The 18,954-nt window shown below is 39.1% G+C and overlaps 1 protein-coding gene across 7 annotated transcripts in view; it reads left to right on the top strand.

Moving 5' to 3' along the window:
* Nucleotides 1-1,919: 1,919 nt before the first annotated feature.
* The window catches only part of ppargc1a (peroxisome proliferator-activated receptor gamma, coactivator 1 alpha), a 46,151-nt gene continuing 29,116 nt past the window's right edge, over nucleotides 1,920-18,954 (top strand). For 3 of the 7 annotated variants that reach the window (XM_082161702.1, XM_082161704.1, XM_082161703.1), the window contains exons 1-2: nucleotides 1,925-2,110; nucleotides 5,590-5,769. In XM_082161702.1, the coding sequence (XP_082017828.1) occupies nucleotides 2,063-2,110; nucleotides 5,590-5,769 (228 nt within the window). In that variant the 5' untranslated portion in view covers nucleotides 1,925-2,062. Of the gene's footprint in view, nucleotides 2,111-5,589; nucleotides 5,770-18,954 lie in introns of all 7 variants that reach the window. The other 4 variants (XM_082161701.1, XM_082161699.1, XM_082161698.1 and 1 more) reach the window with 4 other exon arrangements.

Below are 18,954 nucleotides of genomic sequence, written 5' to 3' on the forward strand. Positions count from 1 at the left end.
AATGAAAACAAATCAAAATCCATTTAAAAGGAAATCACAACAGAGTCATATTTTTAGCTCGCTATTTCTTAATTGCAATAAAGAGAACAATCAGATAAGGTTTTCAGCGTCTGTGCGAGAGAGAGAGAGAGAGAGAGAGAGAGAGAGAGAGAGAGAGAGCGCAGAAAGCAAAGGGACAGAGAGGGAGTCACGTGCCTTTACTACCATTCAATGAGCAACCAACTATTTTCATCCCTCCAGCTCCAGCCTTGATTACAATATGGCATCAGTGTGTTGTCTGTGTGTTGCATTAGTATTGTGTTTATGCTACCATGTAAGAACCATCTGAGATAAGAGTGGTGGTAGCGTGGATACTGTATAGCACATGCCACCATTACACTGACATCAGCTCAAATAGGCCTACATAAAATAGGATAAACATTATAGGGGTACTGTTTAAATATGCAAACTCTTGCAAACCATATTTGTTTATACCTCACCAACACAATATATAATATGAATTATTTTTCTCAGTGTTTTGGACATGAAAACTGATGATGCAGCTGATAAATAGTGGGCTTCCAGCTCTCAAAAAGTGGGCGGTCATCAGTGGTCGATCTGCTGTTTTGACTGACTACAAACCTCATGTTTTGGTTTTCTCTATCTGTGTTGCGTATACATGAACTGTTGATCTGTACACTTCGTCACCTGCTTCTTCCTGGCGTTTGAGTGAGGAAGAAAATCCGTTGTGAGCGCATTACATTATCTTTCCGCCGTTATGACTCTCCAGAGCAGCCAAGCCGATGCTTAGTGTGCGATGCCGGATGCAAAGTATAAATCGCGCGCGGGGAGAGAAGGTGGGGGTGCTAAATGTGACACGACATCCAATGAGCTCAAAATGAAGTCAGTCCTCAGTCGGTCGGCGCGCAGTCCAGCGTATATATCATGAAACATAGTTTTGGAGCACACAACCCCCTCACACACACACTCCTGACTGTGAGCATTCGAGTAAAGAAGATGCCTCGGGCTATATGGATTCAAAGTATTCTGCGAACCATCATAGTCTTCACAACTTATTGACCGCGTTCTCATATAACCAACCAATTTATCCCGTCTTTATTTACATTATTTTCCTTTCGCATTGCAGCGGAGATGAACGATAATTTGCTTAATAAAGAGGCCTAGAGCAAAGTGTTTACTTCGGTGAACGAAAGTAATTAGGATTAAAAGCTTTTCTTAAGCGGACCAATTATGATATGGCGAATGAGGAAGCTGTTCACAAGAGAGAGAAAAAATAATAGCATATCTGATGGATGCACTGATGGGTAAAAGGTCCCGGCAGACTCGTAAATTATCCCTCCTCTGACTGACTGCGCTGACCGATGTTAGCTTCTAAACAGGCAGCATTTATGTATTTTTGTATGTTCATATCCAACGTCGTGCCTATAGCCGCTCCAAAAGAATCACAATGATCTTTATCCACTAAAAAGAACCGGTGTCATTCATTCGGTGCCGGTCGCGCTGTCGGCTGTTTGATTCACGTAAAAGAACCGGCTCATAAGAGTCATTCGTTCGGGAATCGAAGTGCATTGGTCCCTGTATGATCCGCGCTGTACATTCAGTAGCGGTGCTGTGGCGCCGCTGAATAGTCAAGAGAGCCTAGGGCTATTTTAATACGGGCTCGTGTTTGCATCTAATAAGAATACACGTTTGAAAAACGTTCATGCATTCGAACGTCAAGAAAATCATTCGATTCCGATCATATTTTTAAAACAGGACCGGTTCTTGGTTCCCAACCCCAGCTGTTACTAGAGGCATGTTGAGAGGGGCGAGTGGTTTATAGTTGAGGAAGATTTACTATGCGCGTGCCAGACCCCGCCCTCCTTTCGTACGTCATTGGCGAGTAACAGCGAAGGGGAGTCACTCCCCTGCCTACTTTTAATAGCTTTGTCATGTGATGGAAAGCAGTTGTAAGACAGGTGCCCTCGGTTCATTGTCAGTGAGGGGCGCGAGGGAACGAGTGGATTTTCTCTTTTGTCCGTAATTTATTTTTTATTTTTTCGTACCGTCATTCAGTGGCTGGATGGCGTGGGACAGGTGTAATCAGGACTCGGTGTGGAGAGAACTAGAGGTGAGAACTGATGTGCAACTTATTTTTCCAGGGCTGGAACACTTTTTTTCTTTTTCTTTTTTCTTTGAGGAGATGGAGCGCAGTAAACGTCCGAGACTGGCTTCGGTCGTAGTTCCCGTTATGTGAAGTCGACCGTTCTTGTAAGATGCACGGAAGACACAGACGCTGAGAATGCACGGGAATTACACCGGGTTGTGAGAAAGTCGAATATGTTGGCAGAAATTGTGTGTGCTGTGATTTATCTGGTGATAGCGAGTGGCTTTTCTCAAGCGGTGTCGGAGTTGAACAGTGACAGGCTGTTTAGGATGTCTTGTCGTGGGGAATTGTTGACATGCCCGTGGATGGAGTGCGCGCTCGCTCGCTGGTAACGCAGGTGATGATGAGACAGGTATCTGCTTCAGTGAGAGCCTAGAGCCACTGCCGATGTGCTGGAATTACTAAAATGTACTCGCGTCAGGTATTGTACATTGAAACTTTCCTATCAGAAAACAGATACAGTCTCGAAGAAGGCTTATTTGCATGCATGCGGAGCGCGTGCTGGATTATTGGAGAATGCGCAGGAAATCGGGGTTCGGCAAAAAAGCTGCTGAACCTCGTTTACTTTGTATTTAGCAAGACTTCATTGCAAGGTTAAGTGTTGATCTAGTGCATTACATCAATAACGATTGCATATAGCTGTGCATGACATAGGTGAATCGTTAAAACATGCTGTTCGATACATTTTAGGTTTGTTTAAACACGTGTTACTATGTTTCGCTCGGCAAAATGTAAGATGACGATATTACAGCGACGCACTTTCATGTAGTCTACATTAGCTACGTTATGATATCTATCTATCTATCTATCTATCTATCTATCTATCTATCTATCTATCTATCTATCTATCTATCGCGTATTGGTTTATTCATAAAGCAGTGCTTATTCAGTATGCCTAGCTGAAACTTTTTACTCACTATATATAAATATATCGCTGCGCTGACTGTATATAGGCACCTGTCTACGTTGCATGCACGTGCGCTATTGTTATTTCCGTTTTAAAAGGTTAGTTAAGTGTCTCAGTCGGAGCATAAATCCATCTAAACACAATCAGCAAATTGCTTCTCGTTTCCAATTCTAATCATATCATTTCCAACACAAGTAGCTATTCTCTCTCTCTCTCTCTCTCTCTCTCTCTCTCTCTCTCTCTCTCTCTCTCTCTCTCTCTCTCTCTCTCTGTGTGTGTGCATGTGCTCGTGATTAAGCGTGAGCGTGTCCGTATTTATGAGAGGAAAAAGGGGGGGAAGGCTTTCAACAAGGTGCCGAGGCAGAAGCATCTGATGCATGTGATTTTATCTTATTTTATCATTAACCTATACAAATGGATGTAACCGGTTTCCCCGGCGTCTATAAATCTGTGACAGCGGAAGGAGAGGATTTGTGTCATAAATAGATCTAAATCAGATACCGATGATCAAGTGTGCGGTGTGAGAATCTTCCTTGATTTCAGATTACTTATTGCAGATTGCTTGTTGTGATGCTACCTTTGTGTCAGTATTACCGAGAAAAAAAAGCAGAGTTATGGGATTTGGGACGCAGTTTCAATATAACGGGCGCTGATGGAATCCTTTCGACAATCGTACAAAATAAACATTTGACTGTTCACGAAAAGCATCACTAACAGCAGGGCCGGATTATCCATAGACAGGATTGGGCGAGTGGCCTGGGGCACCAGCCAATAGGGGTGCACCAAATGATTAAGAGAATGACATAGTTTTTATCTTTTGTATATATATTATTTTGCTGAGAGATGCAGATATAACATGCAGTTAAATGATACAATATATATACAGAGAGAATATAAAATATATGCATATAAAGAATTGTGATTGGGTCAGGTCATAGTGTAGCCTATTTCTTAGAAATGAAGAAAAGACAGAGACATATCGGCATCACCAGCAGAAGGCACTAGCAGCGAAACTAATGCCTCAGCCGATACTCAAGGTGCAGCTAATGTTGTGAGCAAAGGCGGTAAATGGCTTAGTTAGAGATGCTTATTACATGCATAACTTTTGTTTCAGTCGGGCTGAATTCATTCCGATTGATGATTCAATGTGTGAATTAAAATGTGGTCACCCTAGGGCATACACTGTGTTAATCCAGGCCTGCTCCACAGCACCCTCCGCCGTCTGTCAAACTCTACACACCTGTGCGCACGCACAGTCTCTCTGCTGGTTTAGCTCCCACCTCGCCTCTATTTTACTCACAACATACTCACTGATATGAAGTACAGTATTCTGACCAATCAGGCTGTCACGCTCTTCCCTACGACGGACCACCCCTCCCCTCTCGCAACCAATCACAGAATTATTTGTTTTCTGGTTGGTTATGTTGTTGTGGTTTCCTAGATGCAGCAAAAGCATCTAAATATGATGTTTGGTTAGATTTATGTTTCTCTCATTTGGTTCTTAATATGTCTAACTCCTCTAGTTCGGGATAATGAAACCCAAATGAGTACTGGTTATTAAATTCAGCAGTGAATGAAGTAGCTTTTTCATGTTAGCTACACAGGTGGCAATTACGTAGGTAAGTTACACTCCCTATGAATCAAATAAAGGATGAGTTATTGGTGGTTGTATCAGTCACACACTGTGCAAATAGACAGGTGCAAATTTTTGAGATATTATGGCATGATGTGGCGCAATTTGTCAGTTTTACTTATAAAGACTTGATAGAATTAAGTCTTTGTGTACAGTGATTCACTTTTCTGATGCTCAAATAGTTGTTTTATAGAAATGTAATGTTTTACTTTCAGTGTTTCACACAATTAGTTTTTAGCATGTAATGCTCAATGAAAAAAAGAGGTACAACTCCATATCTCTTTTAAAACATTGCCCCATCTTGAATACTAAACTGTCTCAAATGCCATATTGCGAGGACATTTCATTTTTACATCATGAAATGAAAAAAAAAAGTAAACAATTATGCCTCATTGTCAAGAAGTATTATTATGCATGGTGTGTTAAAACATGACAAAGCATCATTGTCTTAGTTTACTTATTTGATTAGTCAAAAGGAATACAAATATAGGTTTTAGTTTAAATAAATGAAAGCAATGAAAAATAAATAGGTTTACAAGCTTATTCCGGGAACATGTTTATGGAGACTGCTGTCAATATACAAGGTGTTGTAATGCCTGACCAGTACTGATTTGATTAGTTGATTCCACCAACAGCAATGTCATAGTTTATTTTATTTTGATTTATTTTGTGTGTGATTTGAGCTCATACAGCAGCTGCAAAGTTAGAGAGTAAATACAAAATGTTAACCAACAGTAAAACACGTCGAATTCCATTTGAACAATTCTACTATCACTGTAACTGGCCCAAGCCATGAAATATGTGGCTTTTTTGGAAACTAAGCGCTCATTTCTACATAAACACGTAATAAAGATGTTTAAAATCTTGGCAAATATGTGCTCAACAATCTCTTCTCTTTTCCAGTGTGCTGCCTTGGTTGGTGAAGACCAGCCCCTTTGCCCTGACCTGCCTGAGCTTGACCTCTCTGAGCTGGATGTCAGTGACCTCGATGCAGATACCTTTCTGGGAGGACTCAAGTGGTACAGCGACCAATCAGAAATCATTTCCAGTCAGTATGGCAATGAAGCATCAAACCTGTTTGAGGTAAAGAGGGTCATTGTGCTGCGATGTTTTTCTTATCTGATCATGCATGCTTGTCTCTTGTAAATCTAGATATGATTCTAGCCTCATGCAGTTTATTGTGGGAGATTGTAACTGTGAGTGTGGAATTCTTCAAAAGATGGGCTTGTCAATCAGTGCTGTTTATTAGTTAATAACAGAGAGTTAATTAGTTAATAACTCATTGGGAATGATAATTGGGGTGAGGTATCATGATAAGCTCCCAACCTTTGTACAGTACTTAAGGTCAGTGTTTGTACCTTTTAGTACAATCTTGGGCCCGAAGCACTATTTATGGCTGTTTATATGCACATTCCTCTTGATGTTCCAGAGTAATGGTCAGTTATAATAGAGTGTGACAGTGTTTGCCCACTTTTTCGGTGAACTTTGTTTAGGTCAAAGTCTTTATAAGCCATGACCAACCAGCTAGGTAAATCACAACATCACAAACTTTGATCTGAAGCAAAAATATATTTATATTTGAAAATCAGACAAAAAGAACAAGAACTTCACATGACGCATTGGGAATGACATGATCAAATTAAATTAATGCTTTTCATACTAATATTTAAGCAGTTTGAGAGCATGATTCATTTGCAGTGCTTCATGGGAGCGGGTGGGTGCGGAAGTATTATTTTGGTGTGATTTGTTTGTTGCAGTTTTCTGTTTAGTGGAGATTTCAATGTAGGTAATGTAGAATTGCACTGTTGAACATAATCAAAACAAAAAAAAAGAGTTGACAGCTTCAACAAAAGTATATACATTTTACCTCATTGCTCACAGGTATGTCTTTAAAGGTTAATAAGTACAAAATCAATTCCTCTATGCCTTGACATTTTGTGAAAATACATGGAGAAAATATGTATATTATGCATACTAATATTTAAGCAGTTTGGGAGCATAGGGAAACTGACTTTATCACAGTGCTTCATGGTAGTGGGTGGGCGCCAAAGGGTTCTATTGGTGCCATTTGCTTGTTGCAATTTTCTGATTGGTGGAGATTTCTTTGCACAATCATTGGTAATGTAGTTTTCACCAGGAATTCCACTGCTGAACACAATCATTTTGCTTCAACAAAAGCATATAACTTGTACCTTACATGTTACAGGTCTGTCTTTAAAGAAGTAGAAGTTCAAAATCAACTTCCTTATGCTTATGGAGAAAATGAATTACATTTTTACTTATAGAAACCCGACTGTTGCACTCTGGTGGTGATAATGGTACTCCCAGTGAACAAATCAGAAATCATTCAACTTAGTCACTAACACTGTTGTCATTTGTTTTAATTTTACAACTGGTCTCATATCTGAACCATTACCTCAATCTAGATGGTCCACTTTTAACCGGATTGCTCCTGCCCCATGTTGAAAAAGGGAAGAGGTAAAACTTTAAACCTGTTGCACACTTGCACTTCTTCGTCACTGACAAAGAAAGCAAAGTCCATAGGAAAAGAAATGAGGCGGCTAAAACAAAGCAGCACTGTCCCTGGCTAGTTCATTGTCTTATCTGGGAAGATAGAGAAGAGAAATGATAACGCTGCATTGCTTTGAGTGCTGGCAAATATAGCGCTGGGTCTGTTGCGTGTTTTGGGGTTTTTTGTCATGTTGTGATAGGGAATTCTTTCACATTCCTATCCTGGACCGTGTGGTGAGATGATGATTTTACGAGGCCCACAATTACGAGTGCCAAGGACCCGGATAAAAAATTAATACTGTGTGTGTATGTTAATTGACATGTTAATAATTTACATGCATTGCTGCTACTGTGATGGAAGCATTTTTGAAATTCATGTAGATATAGAATATTTTGGACCGTTTGCTCTTTTTTTTTGTATACCCTCATTGTCTGATTTAAAATTTTAGTGGGGACGGAATAAGCACAAGGTGCTAAAGCAGCTGATCCTAGTTCAGTGAGATGGGACATGAGGTGTCAATAGTGATGAATGTGTGCATTGTATATGCATTTCCAATACTAGCCTATGTGGGTCAGTACAGTGCCCAAGAGCAGAGCGAAGACAGGTTAATGAATGGCCAGCTCTTGTGTAAAGCTAGTTGGCAGAACTTTATATTCCTCCCCCTGCACTTACTCAAACCCCTGGCAATGTTTTCTTAACCTGTCTGACTGCAGTGTAGTTAATGGGTGGCCTGGTGAGTCCTCTGATGTCACACAACTAGCAGGCCACACAGAGGATATAGAGACTCACTCAACGTGCCTGTGCTGTTTAGGGTCTGAGAGAGAACAAGGCTATTTTAATAATCTAAACAAGTTTCTATGCACATTAAAGTTAGGGTATGTTTACACGACAACGATATGCTTAAAGTTTTCCACGTATAGACGACACCATTGTCAAAACGATCCCCATTCACACGGATCCGCGAAAACGACTAAAAACGCTGTATTCTGCTGCCAGGCCGTTAGATGGCGATGAAACACTATAGACTGAACACGTAATACGCATGTGCATGACGTCATTGTCTTCAGAGATTCACGTTTTTGTTGTTTACACGGAGACCGTTTTCAAAAAACCTGCACTTTGAAACCCGTTTTCAAAAGTTTGCATTTTCAGGCACCCAAAACGCTGTTGTCGTGTAAATTAACGGCCAAAACACTTACAAAGTTTTACGCTTTTATTTGAAAATGGTGTTGTGTAAACAGCCCCCTAGATTCAAGCAGGGATCTCCAACACTGCTCCTGAAGAGCTTCTTTCCTGCAGACTTCAGTTCCAACCCTGCTCCAACACACCTGCCTGTAATTTCCAAGTAACCCCGAACATCTTGATTAGCTGGTTCAGGTGTATTTGATTGGGGCTGGAGCTGATCTCTGCAGAATGGTTGCTCTCCAGGAGCAGGCTGTGTCCAAAAGCTTAAAAATGCTGCCTTTGGAGGATGCGTTCCAGGGTAGGAACTAAGGTGTCAAGGCACGTCCAAATCAAATGTTAGCTTCTGATCCTGTCTCCTGAGATACCTTCATCTGGGGTGTGTTTCCCGAAAGCATCGTTAGCCAACTATGGTCGCATGTTCCGTCGTTATCAGCATAGTTCAACGAGTCAGTGTTTCCTGAAACCATAGTTCTAACGAACATTCGCAAACAGCATCGCAAAATTGTGTGGTTGGAACGACAGCTCTCGAACTGTGGTGAGAAGCATAGTTTTTTATTTGCATGACATGTGAACTCAATAAATCCTTATCTTGAGCCAAATAAGCAAGCTGACATTCAGTACAATCTGTATCTTTTGTTTAGAATACATACAAATGTCATTTACGTCTTTTAGTTTGTCAAAACATTTAAAGCGTTGTTTTTTTAAGAGTGCGCATGTGCATACGTGCTCTAGTAGCCTACGTAAGAACGAGCCTAGATTGAATCTGTAAATAAAGCAAAATAACTGAGAAAAATGAGAAATAGTCCTCAGATGCCATGTCTGTAATTTAATGCAAAAAAAAATCTATCATTAATTCGATCTCAAACAGATTCATTAAAAGAAGTTATTACGCCAACATTTGCGTGACATCCTTAACCAACGTGGTTGAACAACCAATTTGCGACAATACGGTTTCAGGAAACAGTCATGACTAGCTACATGATTTCTTCAACGAAGCAGCGAGTTACGTCATTGTACGGGAAACGCACCCCTTGATACATTTTTGAAGGCAGCTTTAGAAGTGTCCTTCGCTGCCTTTGATATCCCACAATCCAGTGCTTTCTATTCTATGACAGTTGAGCTAGAAAAATAAAGATGGCGTCTGAATGTTGCGGTTGGTGGTCAGTTTGTGTAAATGTACGTTTTTGACCAACCAACTTGATGTCATTTCTAGTGAGAAATTACTATTGTAGTAATTACATATTTGCTCAGTTATCACCAAAGCTCGATTTGCTGTGGATAAACCGTCACGCTGCCTCAGAAGTTAGTCTGAAATCAGTTTTGTGAGGTATACTGTACCTTTGTGCACAAACGCTTCCTGCAAAGTCATTGCCTGATAAGGCAGCGAGGCAACAAGTCAGCTGCCTAAATTTTCAGACTCAGTCTATGCATCTTTTGTTGAGAATCATATTTGTTATGTCAGGCATTTATGACTCCTATGATGTAGGACATGGAGCTCTCGAGGAGGAAAAACATCTGAGCCAAACTGAGCAAAAATATGCAATTTTAATGCTGATATTTATATGGCAGAAAAGTAAGATGAAATTCAGACTACTTACATAAAATGCATATAAATATCATTGCCACTCTATATCTCCAATAGTATGTCTCTGTAAGATGATATTAAAATGCTTATTTTCATGATCAAAGCTCTGTAGTTTTTATTGTGGGAGGCAAAACATATAATGCAGTGCAGTGCAATAATGATTGAGAGATGAACAAATAAACATTCCTCAAAGTGGCTTCAATCCAGTAAATGTTCATCTTGAAATATTACTACCAATATAAAACTTATTTTTACATTTACTTAAAATTCAGTAAAGATTTCACATGCCACGACCTGAAGGGGGACGTTTTTACAATTATACTAAAAGGCCTTTTACTTGCTAAAAAATGCATAAACTATTGTAAAGGAAAATGATTACACACTATCAATCAGACGATAGGCATATATTAGATTGCGTTAACTGGTGATCATTTAGAGGAATTAGAAATGTGCACATCAAATATGATACAGACACATGGCATGTGCATTTGAACACACGCTTGCATGCGACACAAAGCTTTTCTCTCTATAATGATTCATTATTTCATGTCTTCCGCTTTCCTGACATTTTGTACATGATGTTCCATTATTGCAGGGCCGTGTGGGGCAAGCCGGCAGGCTGATGAGAGTGAGCGATAGCAGCGGGCAGGGAAACGCAGCCTAGAGATTTTGTGTGACGTGACGGCTTATGCCTTTCAGTGGCAGTTCAGCCCTAGTTATCAAGCCCATCTCAGGGGCTAAAATGGATCTCTGGAGGTGGGGGCCGATAGGCAGCTCGCTTTGCCCCAGGGAGAGGGCCTGACAGCACGGTCAGCCTGTCACCGGCAGCCCCTCTCTCGGGAACAGGGCCGTGGGGAGGTTAGAAGCACTCACTCAGACATGTAAAACCATGTTTTGAGTCAAATATATTTGCTCTTTTAAGCATTAGTTGAAAGTGTACGGCTGCTACATTTGTATTGAGCCGATTGTATCCACTAAATGGAACATTTAGTTCCCATGCATAGTGATAAATGTGAAACTGCACAAGTTTATCATACAGGATGTTATCTTACCTTTTTTTAAAGAAATGTTAAAAGCAAAATCACTTTAGATAGCGTTCTTTAGGATATTTTAAACACATTTCATGGCAGATGCTTTAGTATCAGGCTGCTGTGACAAATATTGTAGCTTTTGTATTCCCAAAACAGTGCTGTGGTGGTACAGTGAAGGTAACGTCATTAACACCATGGTACTTGGTAGATTACCATATTTACATACTGTACCATGTTATGTATTTTTATTCACCTTAGGCTAATTGGGGTGGTGGTGGCGCAATGGATAAGACACATGCCTTTGGTGTGAGAGACCCGGGTTCGAATCCACTGTGAGACACCAATGTGTCCCTGAGCAAGACACTTAACCCCTAGTTGCTCCAGAGGCGTGCGACCTCTGACATATATAGCAATTGTAAGTCGCTTCGGATAAAAGCGTCAGCTAAATGAATAAATGTAAATGTAAATGTAATTGGAAAAATGTGTCTGTGGCGACATTTTTGCTAAATAAGATATTACGTTGCTTCTTGCTCGTTTCATGACACTTTCAAAGGGAAATGTCCAATTGATTGGCACTAAAAGCTTGTTCAGTTTTATCCAAAATAGACGTGAATCTCGCTTATGGTTAAAATGCTCTATTGCGTTCGGAAATAACGTACCAACTAAACTAAATCTTAAACCGATAGTGTTAACCAAAGAAAAAATAAGATAAAATGCATTTGCTGAAGCAACCATCCCATTTGAGCTTGTCTTAGATCATGACTTGTGTTTCACGGCACTGCAAGGAAGCAGTCGAGTGCAATGCTGTACCAGGTGAGCAACAGAGCAAGTTTACTACGTCAGAGAAAAAACGGGAAAAAAAACGTGGAGCTGGTTATGTGATGGAAAAGTCCAAATGGATTAGTTTACAAATCATGCACAATGGTAATGTTTTGAGGTCATTACATAGTAGAACCATGCAAACATAAGACTTTATTAATAGATAATATTCCCTGTAATCATAATTTGTGTGAAAAGTAATAAAGGTTGTTGCTGTTTTACTGCCCCTAGTGTTCATTTCAGCTGGAAACTGCAGCAAATTATATTCATAGGTATGTTTTTGGAGTTTTGCAAACATTTAGATATGAGCCCTTGTTGTTTTTATTACTCATAATAAATATTAAAACAAAAAATAATTACTATTTATTTTAATTTAAACAAGACACTTCAAAGAACAACATGGTATATATGTCCAAGCATGGTATTCCTATGCTGTCATATCCAAAACACTGGTAAAACCATTTTACATTATGTTAGTGCAGAAGAGGGAATAATCAAACGAAATTTAAGGATTTGCATTAAGGCATTAAGTTGGCTTGCTGAGTAAGTAAAAAAAAAAAAAAAAAAAAAAAAATGGTATATAGTATATGTATATGTATATATATGCTTTTTAAGCCTTTGCCAGTAAATGTGTAGTCAAGTTTCAGAATAACAATTCAATGCAGAATAAGTTCAATGTAATTCAAGCTGTTCTCTGACTAAAACATTTTATAGGGTCATACCGCCTTGATCCCCCTTCTCATTTGATGACTGGAGTTTAACATGCTGTCTTTTTGATGGCCTTTAGCTCTGAATCTTGGCAATAGTTCTCACTGTTCTCTCCACTGCATGGACAATGTGTGGAATGGAACGCTCCCTGACTCCAAGTGATTGCCGCAGCCATTTATTTTAAGGGCACTTGACACCTAGTCAAAATAACTCCCTATTTAAGCTTCTACTGTATTAAGTCATCCAATAAGGGCCGTGTGGTCGGGTTGTGTGATGTTTATATCCAAACATGAATCTGTGCCGCCAAGAAGTGTTTGGAATTACAACTTGGTTGTGGGGTGAAAGCACTGGCTGTGCTTTGTAAGGTGAGTGTTACTGATGACCGGTCAAAATTTTGACCAGACTTTGACCTAGCTATAACTGGTGAGCCAAAGTACTGTATGTGTGGATGTCCAAGTGTGAAAGTGACTCCGCAGATTAATTGCTGAAATAAATCACACGCATACTCAAGTACACACATTCACTTACACATAAACACATCCATGTAAACAGGTCCTATTTGCTTCTTGCTTGTCTAGTCATTTGTAAATCTATCAAATAGAAACCTATAGCAACAACACTGAACCGTGATTGATAAAATCGGCCAAATGTACTGTAGGCCTACATCTCTCTCAGAAGACAGAAAAATGCTCACAAGCATATCCACGCCAAGACACACACGCACATGGCGTTAGCGGTGACTGCTGATGGTTTCACATTTTTAATTTGAAAATTTATGCTGACATTTGAAAACACACCATCAGTTTAGCTGCACAAGTTCAGCTGGGCCAAGCATATTATCATTTTGTGCTGTATAATATGATTTCCTCAAGTGAACACTTACATGCACTCGCATTCACACACATGCACCACACTTTGACTTATCTCCCGACCGTGCCTATCGAAACGAAGATGTTTTGCATGTTGTTTGGTGTCAGCCTCCTCAAAAGCACCACTAAAGCCTCTTTTGTCATGTTGTGTCCAGTGTTATTTTAGAATTATTTATACATTATAGTATTTATTCATATTTTCAGTTTTAATTTAAATTTTAGTTGAAGTCTTAGTTATTTTGTTATGTGCTTTTGTCATTGTTTTAACATTCATCTCGCTTATTTAATTTTTATTTCAATTTTAGTAATTTTAGTAGGCTACTTCAACTTATTTATATCAATTAGTTGCCAGGGTAACATTTACAATTTCTGTTTTTTTAGGTTTTATTAGCCAATTCATTAGCTCCTTTAAGGCCCTTTCACACCGGATGCGTAACGAAAAAGCGAAACGAAAAAGCGAATAGTTCGTGTGCGAATAGTTCGCATCAAAACCATTCACATCAGCCGCGACGCGAATTTGCGACGTCTGTGACGTTCAGAGAGCTTCAACATTCCCAAACCTTCGCGCGAATCGCGCCGACAGCTGAGAAAACATGGACACTTCATCATCATCATCATCATCATCATCCAGTCATAGCATCCAGTGAAGACGAGCTTTTCATTTTATTTAAAAGACAGAAAAGAAGGTTTTGGGTGCACCCAATCTTACAGAACAGAGAGTCTGAAGGGGAGTATGCTTATGTGCACAGTTTTTTTTTGTGTTTTTTTTCGTCTTCAACTAAACACAGTGCGTTTTGTAATGTAACTACACATTACATGTTACACACGAAGTAAGTAAGTTAAAAATCATTCGACTAGAAACTGTAGATATCACACAAAGAATGTATAGTATACTAAAAGCAGCCCTAAATAGTCTCATTACATTTTGTTACGTGTTCAAAGTAAACACGGTCTCTGTCTCTATCTTTGACGATAATAGTGTTAGCTTTGTATCCCAAATGTAGTTTGGCCTGCTAGCCTACACAGCACAGGACTATATGACTAAAACTATCACACAACAAACTCACAGTCAAGATAACCGAGTTGGTTGGCAATGCTACGCCACACATTGTCTTTCAAATCGTTGTCCTTGTAGTATGTGATTGGCTGAAGCCTATTCTGTCGCCGCAAAAGTAAAAAAAAAATCGACATCGAAGCGAATAAAATAAAAGTTGTTTTTTCGCCGCTGCGCATTCGCGTTCGGTGTGGAAGCACTCATTACACAAACAGCTGATCGAAAAATAAAACCATCGCGCGAATGATTCGTGCGTCAAAATCGCGTCCAGTGTGAAAGGGCCTTTAGGCAGATATGTCAATTTTCACTTTATGGTTGTGTAGGATGTTTAGTCAGCTGAGAACTAAATTAATTTTGTTCATAGTGGACGATATTGAGTGCACTCATTCTATCCCACATTGCACCGCAATAACGAGTGTACAGCCGATGGACGTTCAAAGGCTGTTTGAATTATCTCACTCGTTTTCATTCGCTCATTCAAGTGAACTGTATTAGTGGACTAACATAGGGAATAGTGATTGAGGGTTTAGGGGGCAATTTCGGATTCAGCCCAAGACAGTGGTCTCAAACTCAGCTCCTGGTTTAGCTCCAACCAGCTCCAACTCACCTGCTTAAAAGTTTCTAGTAATCATGAAGACCTCGATTAGCTGGATCAGGTGTGTTTAATTTGGGTTGGAGCAAAACTCTGCAGGGCTGTGGCTCTCCAGGACTGACATTGGCCACCCCTGCTCCAAGACCTCAAATATGTATGTTAGAATAGATAAGAGAGTGCACATGTTTGATTTCTGTTGTTGGTACTCCAGGATCAGGATTTGAAACCATTGGTTCAGTGAATTTCACTGGTTATATCTCTCATTTTGCATGAACCAGTTATATTTAGGTATATGCCATGGCTCCATCTTGCTCCCAGAGGGCCACCTTCCTCCAACACACCTGCCTGGAGGTTTATAGTAATCCTGAAGACCTTGATCAGCTGGCTAAGGTGTGTTTAATTAGGGTTGGAGTTGAGCTCAGCAGGATGCCGGATTGGACATCCCTAGTATAAGTAGTATTTTCCTGGAATGATAATGATCTATGAGAGCAGTGGCACTGGTGCCACCATTGGGCAATGCAGATAATTGGTTAGGGCCGTTTCATCACACTTTTGGAGTGTTTGACTTCTGGTGTTTCTCATATGCAGTAAAAAAAAACAAAAAAAACAAGAGTATCGTACCAGGGCGACCACTTAGTTGCAATGGTTACGAAATGCAACAGAGCCCTGTCATCAATAAGAAACCTCTGAAGTTTTGATGGAGAAGCTTGTCAAACAACTGTAGAGAGAGTCTGAATTCCAGTGGGCATAAGCAAATTTATTCACTTTGCAATGAAGGGAGGGGAAAAGCAAGGGAGTGCAAGGAGGAGGGAAAGAAGAGGGAGGGTAACATCACTTGCAGTTGGAAAATAGTCCCCGCAGGGCATGTTTGGAGAAGCACAAGTTAACATAAAGCTTGTTGCTCAGCTTTCTTGCGTACTCTTGCATTCTGCTTCTTTCTCAGGCTCTGGTTTCCTGTCCTGTATTCATTTCCATGCTTCTTTCATCCTTCTCTGTCCATACACACATCTTTTATTCTTTTATGCTTGCTTTCCCATCTCTTGCTCTCTAAAGTGGTGGTTGTATGCGGGATCTTTCTTCAGGGGCCTGTAGCCTCAGCTGATCTTCATTCTTACACCTGATGCTCAACACAGAGCCAATTTAACACCCCACACACACATGTGAGGGAGAGAGTATGGGGGGAATTTGTTGCCAAGAGAAATGGAAGTCTGTGTGTGGAAAAGAAAGAGTAAATGCATTTCTTTTAAATATAATTTTGTGCCTATTATTGGCATATATATATATATATATATATATATATATATATATATATATATATATATATATATATATATATATATATATATATATACTGTATATCACTGATGGTGTGAGGACCCTATTGGATCTGCTCCGTTTATTATAATTTTTTTTATTTTTTTTATTTTTTTTGCTGGATCAAAATGACTTTATGATCACAGGATTTCATTGAGGAGGCAGAGTCTGAATTAATAACAGCAAATATCACTTACTGCATGCATCCGTATATTGCTGCATGTTGATAAAGTGCAAAAACACACAGAAAACACTCACACTCTCGCACACTCTTTTTCTCTAAATTTATCTTGACACAGAACTGCTCAGTTATTTTAGTCGAGTATGAAATGAACCTTGTTTTAGAGCAATGCTTGATTGACAGGTGAGTAGGAGGTATTTTCTGGAGCATATGAGGACGGATTACACTACAAATGCAATATTGTCGCATTTGGTTCAGACTGCCTCTGAACCGAACAAATTATTTGAAGTACTTTGGAGTGCCATGTAAATACCCTGGTATATGAAGTACCATGGCATATGCTGGATCAAAGTATTACTGTGCTAGATAAATACAATATGTCTGACTGTCATCTTCATGTTATCTGATTACATTTTATCTAATTCCTTCAAGCCACTGATATGAATTACCTTAACGCAACACTAAAGATTATTTTTTACCTTAAAATAATCTTTCCAAAATCGTTTCAATGGTTCATCAAGTCGTAACAGGGTGAAAGGCACTTCTGCATTCGCTTTGCGGCCCTATATCTGCTATAACCGCACTATGCAAGTTTTCTAGATCGGGTCGCGTTTCTGTAGTTCGAATAAGACATAAGAAACTACAGATTTGACTTGCTTTACGGCAAGCGTTACAATAGTCATTATTTTGTTTTTCTTCGTTTCTGATGTCGCATTACATCATACTTTCATAAAATCATGCAACATACTTTACCTTGTCTGTGGACATCGTTCATTCCAAAGCCGGTGCTGGATAAACAGCGAGCGTGTGTGCGACGGTAGGCTGAATTATTTACGACAGTGGTAATGGACAATTCTGCTTCCAACCTGTAGGGTGACCAAAGAGGAAACGTTCTTTGGTGTTGCTTTAAGCTTTGATCTTAACACATATCTCCTGTGTTTGTTTGTGTGTACTGCATGTTTGTACCGTTCAAATGGCTGTTGCAAGGGTTTTGCTTGCTTTGCTCTGGGACACACTATGTTCTACCAGTTGAGTGTCATCTGATGGCTGCTACCCAGAACTGAAGCACCACAGGTGGTGTCACACATGAGACCATTTTTCCATGTCTGGGGACAAGTTATACAAGGGGGTTTTCCTTGGACATGGTGTTCAGCCTCTTAACTTTTTTTATGAGTCTGGCTTAGACAGCTTGTGGTGGAAATTGCACTGATCTGGTGCCAAAATTCATGCCGGTCCTGATAAATATTGTACATCGACAGTACAACCAGTAGGGGTATAACGGGGCTAAAGGCGGCTCGGGGTAAAAAGGTGCCCTTTATTTTCCTCTAAACCACTAGATGGCACAAAAACTTGCCGTAGCACTATTAAAAGCATCCGCTTTTCAAGATGCATGTAGAAATTTGGCTGAATGGTCATCTTAATGACTTCCAGTTTTGTTCAAGGTAATTAAAGCAACAGTTTTTCAATAACAGAAGAATATGTAAAAGTATGGTATTTGGGGTAAAAAGCACCCCTGCTGTTGACACGATAAATATAATCAACGACACAATACTTAAAATGAATAGCTAGCTGACTTTGTTGGCATGTCATGGTTAGATTCAGATGGTGAAAATCATATGTTATGTTTGGTGTCCACCTTAGAGATAATCACCATATTTATAATGAAACCATCATGTTTAAAAATATGATATTAATCATATCATGTAAATCTATATTAAATTATTATGGCATCTCCTTCAGTGCTTTCAGAATCTTTACTTTTTAAAATAATTTTGTTTTTGTATTTTTAAAAGATTTTTGTATTAACATATTTTAATGATATTATATTTATTGAACAAAAAGGAATTTTTAATTTTCAAAATAAAGAGAAAATAGTACAAACTTTGTTAAAGTGATTGTTTTGACAAGTACTATAGACACATTAACTTATGTTGGCTAAAGTATTTGTATCAATACTGTGTGCCTTTTGTAAAAGGCCTCCCACGCCACCTCATATATTTATACGATTTTTAAACAAAATAAACCACTTTTATGATTTATTTTCACACACAAATATGTTGCTCCATAAATGTTCAGAACAAACATATATATTCTTTCTGCAATCATACACTATGGGGAGTAGTGAATAGCACATTTTTACCCTACTATCTGAGGATTTAATGGTGGCTTATATTATGCTGATAATCAATATATTGTACAACAATGCAACAATATATGTTTTTCACCAAAATAACATTTCAGACAGATTTAATTTATCATCAAATATGGTAATGGTGCATCAAATATGGTAAACCCAGAAGGTCACACATTTGAGCTTGCCTTGCTTGTTTATTATTTATTATTAATCATTTAATTAAAAATAAAAGACAATATTTAATAACACGCAATATTTAAAACTGTTCAAATGTATCCAAGCAT

Source organism: Leuciscus leuciscus (genome assembly GCF_965113295.1).
Source record: "Leuciscus leuciscus genome assembly, chromosome: 2".
Taxonomy (NCBI): Eukaryota; Metazoa; Chordata; class Actinopteri; order Cypriniformes; family Leuciscidae; genus Leuciscus; species Leuciscus leuciscus.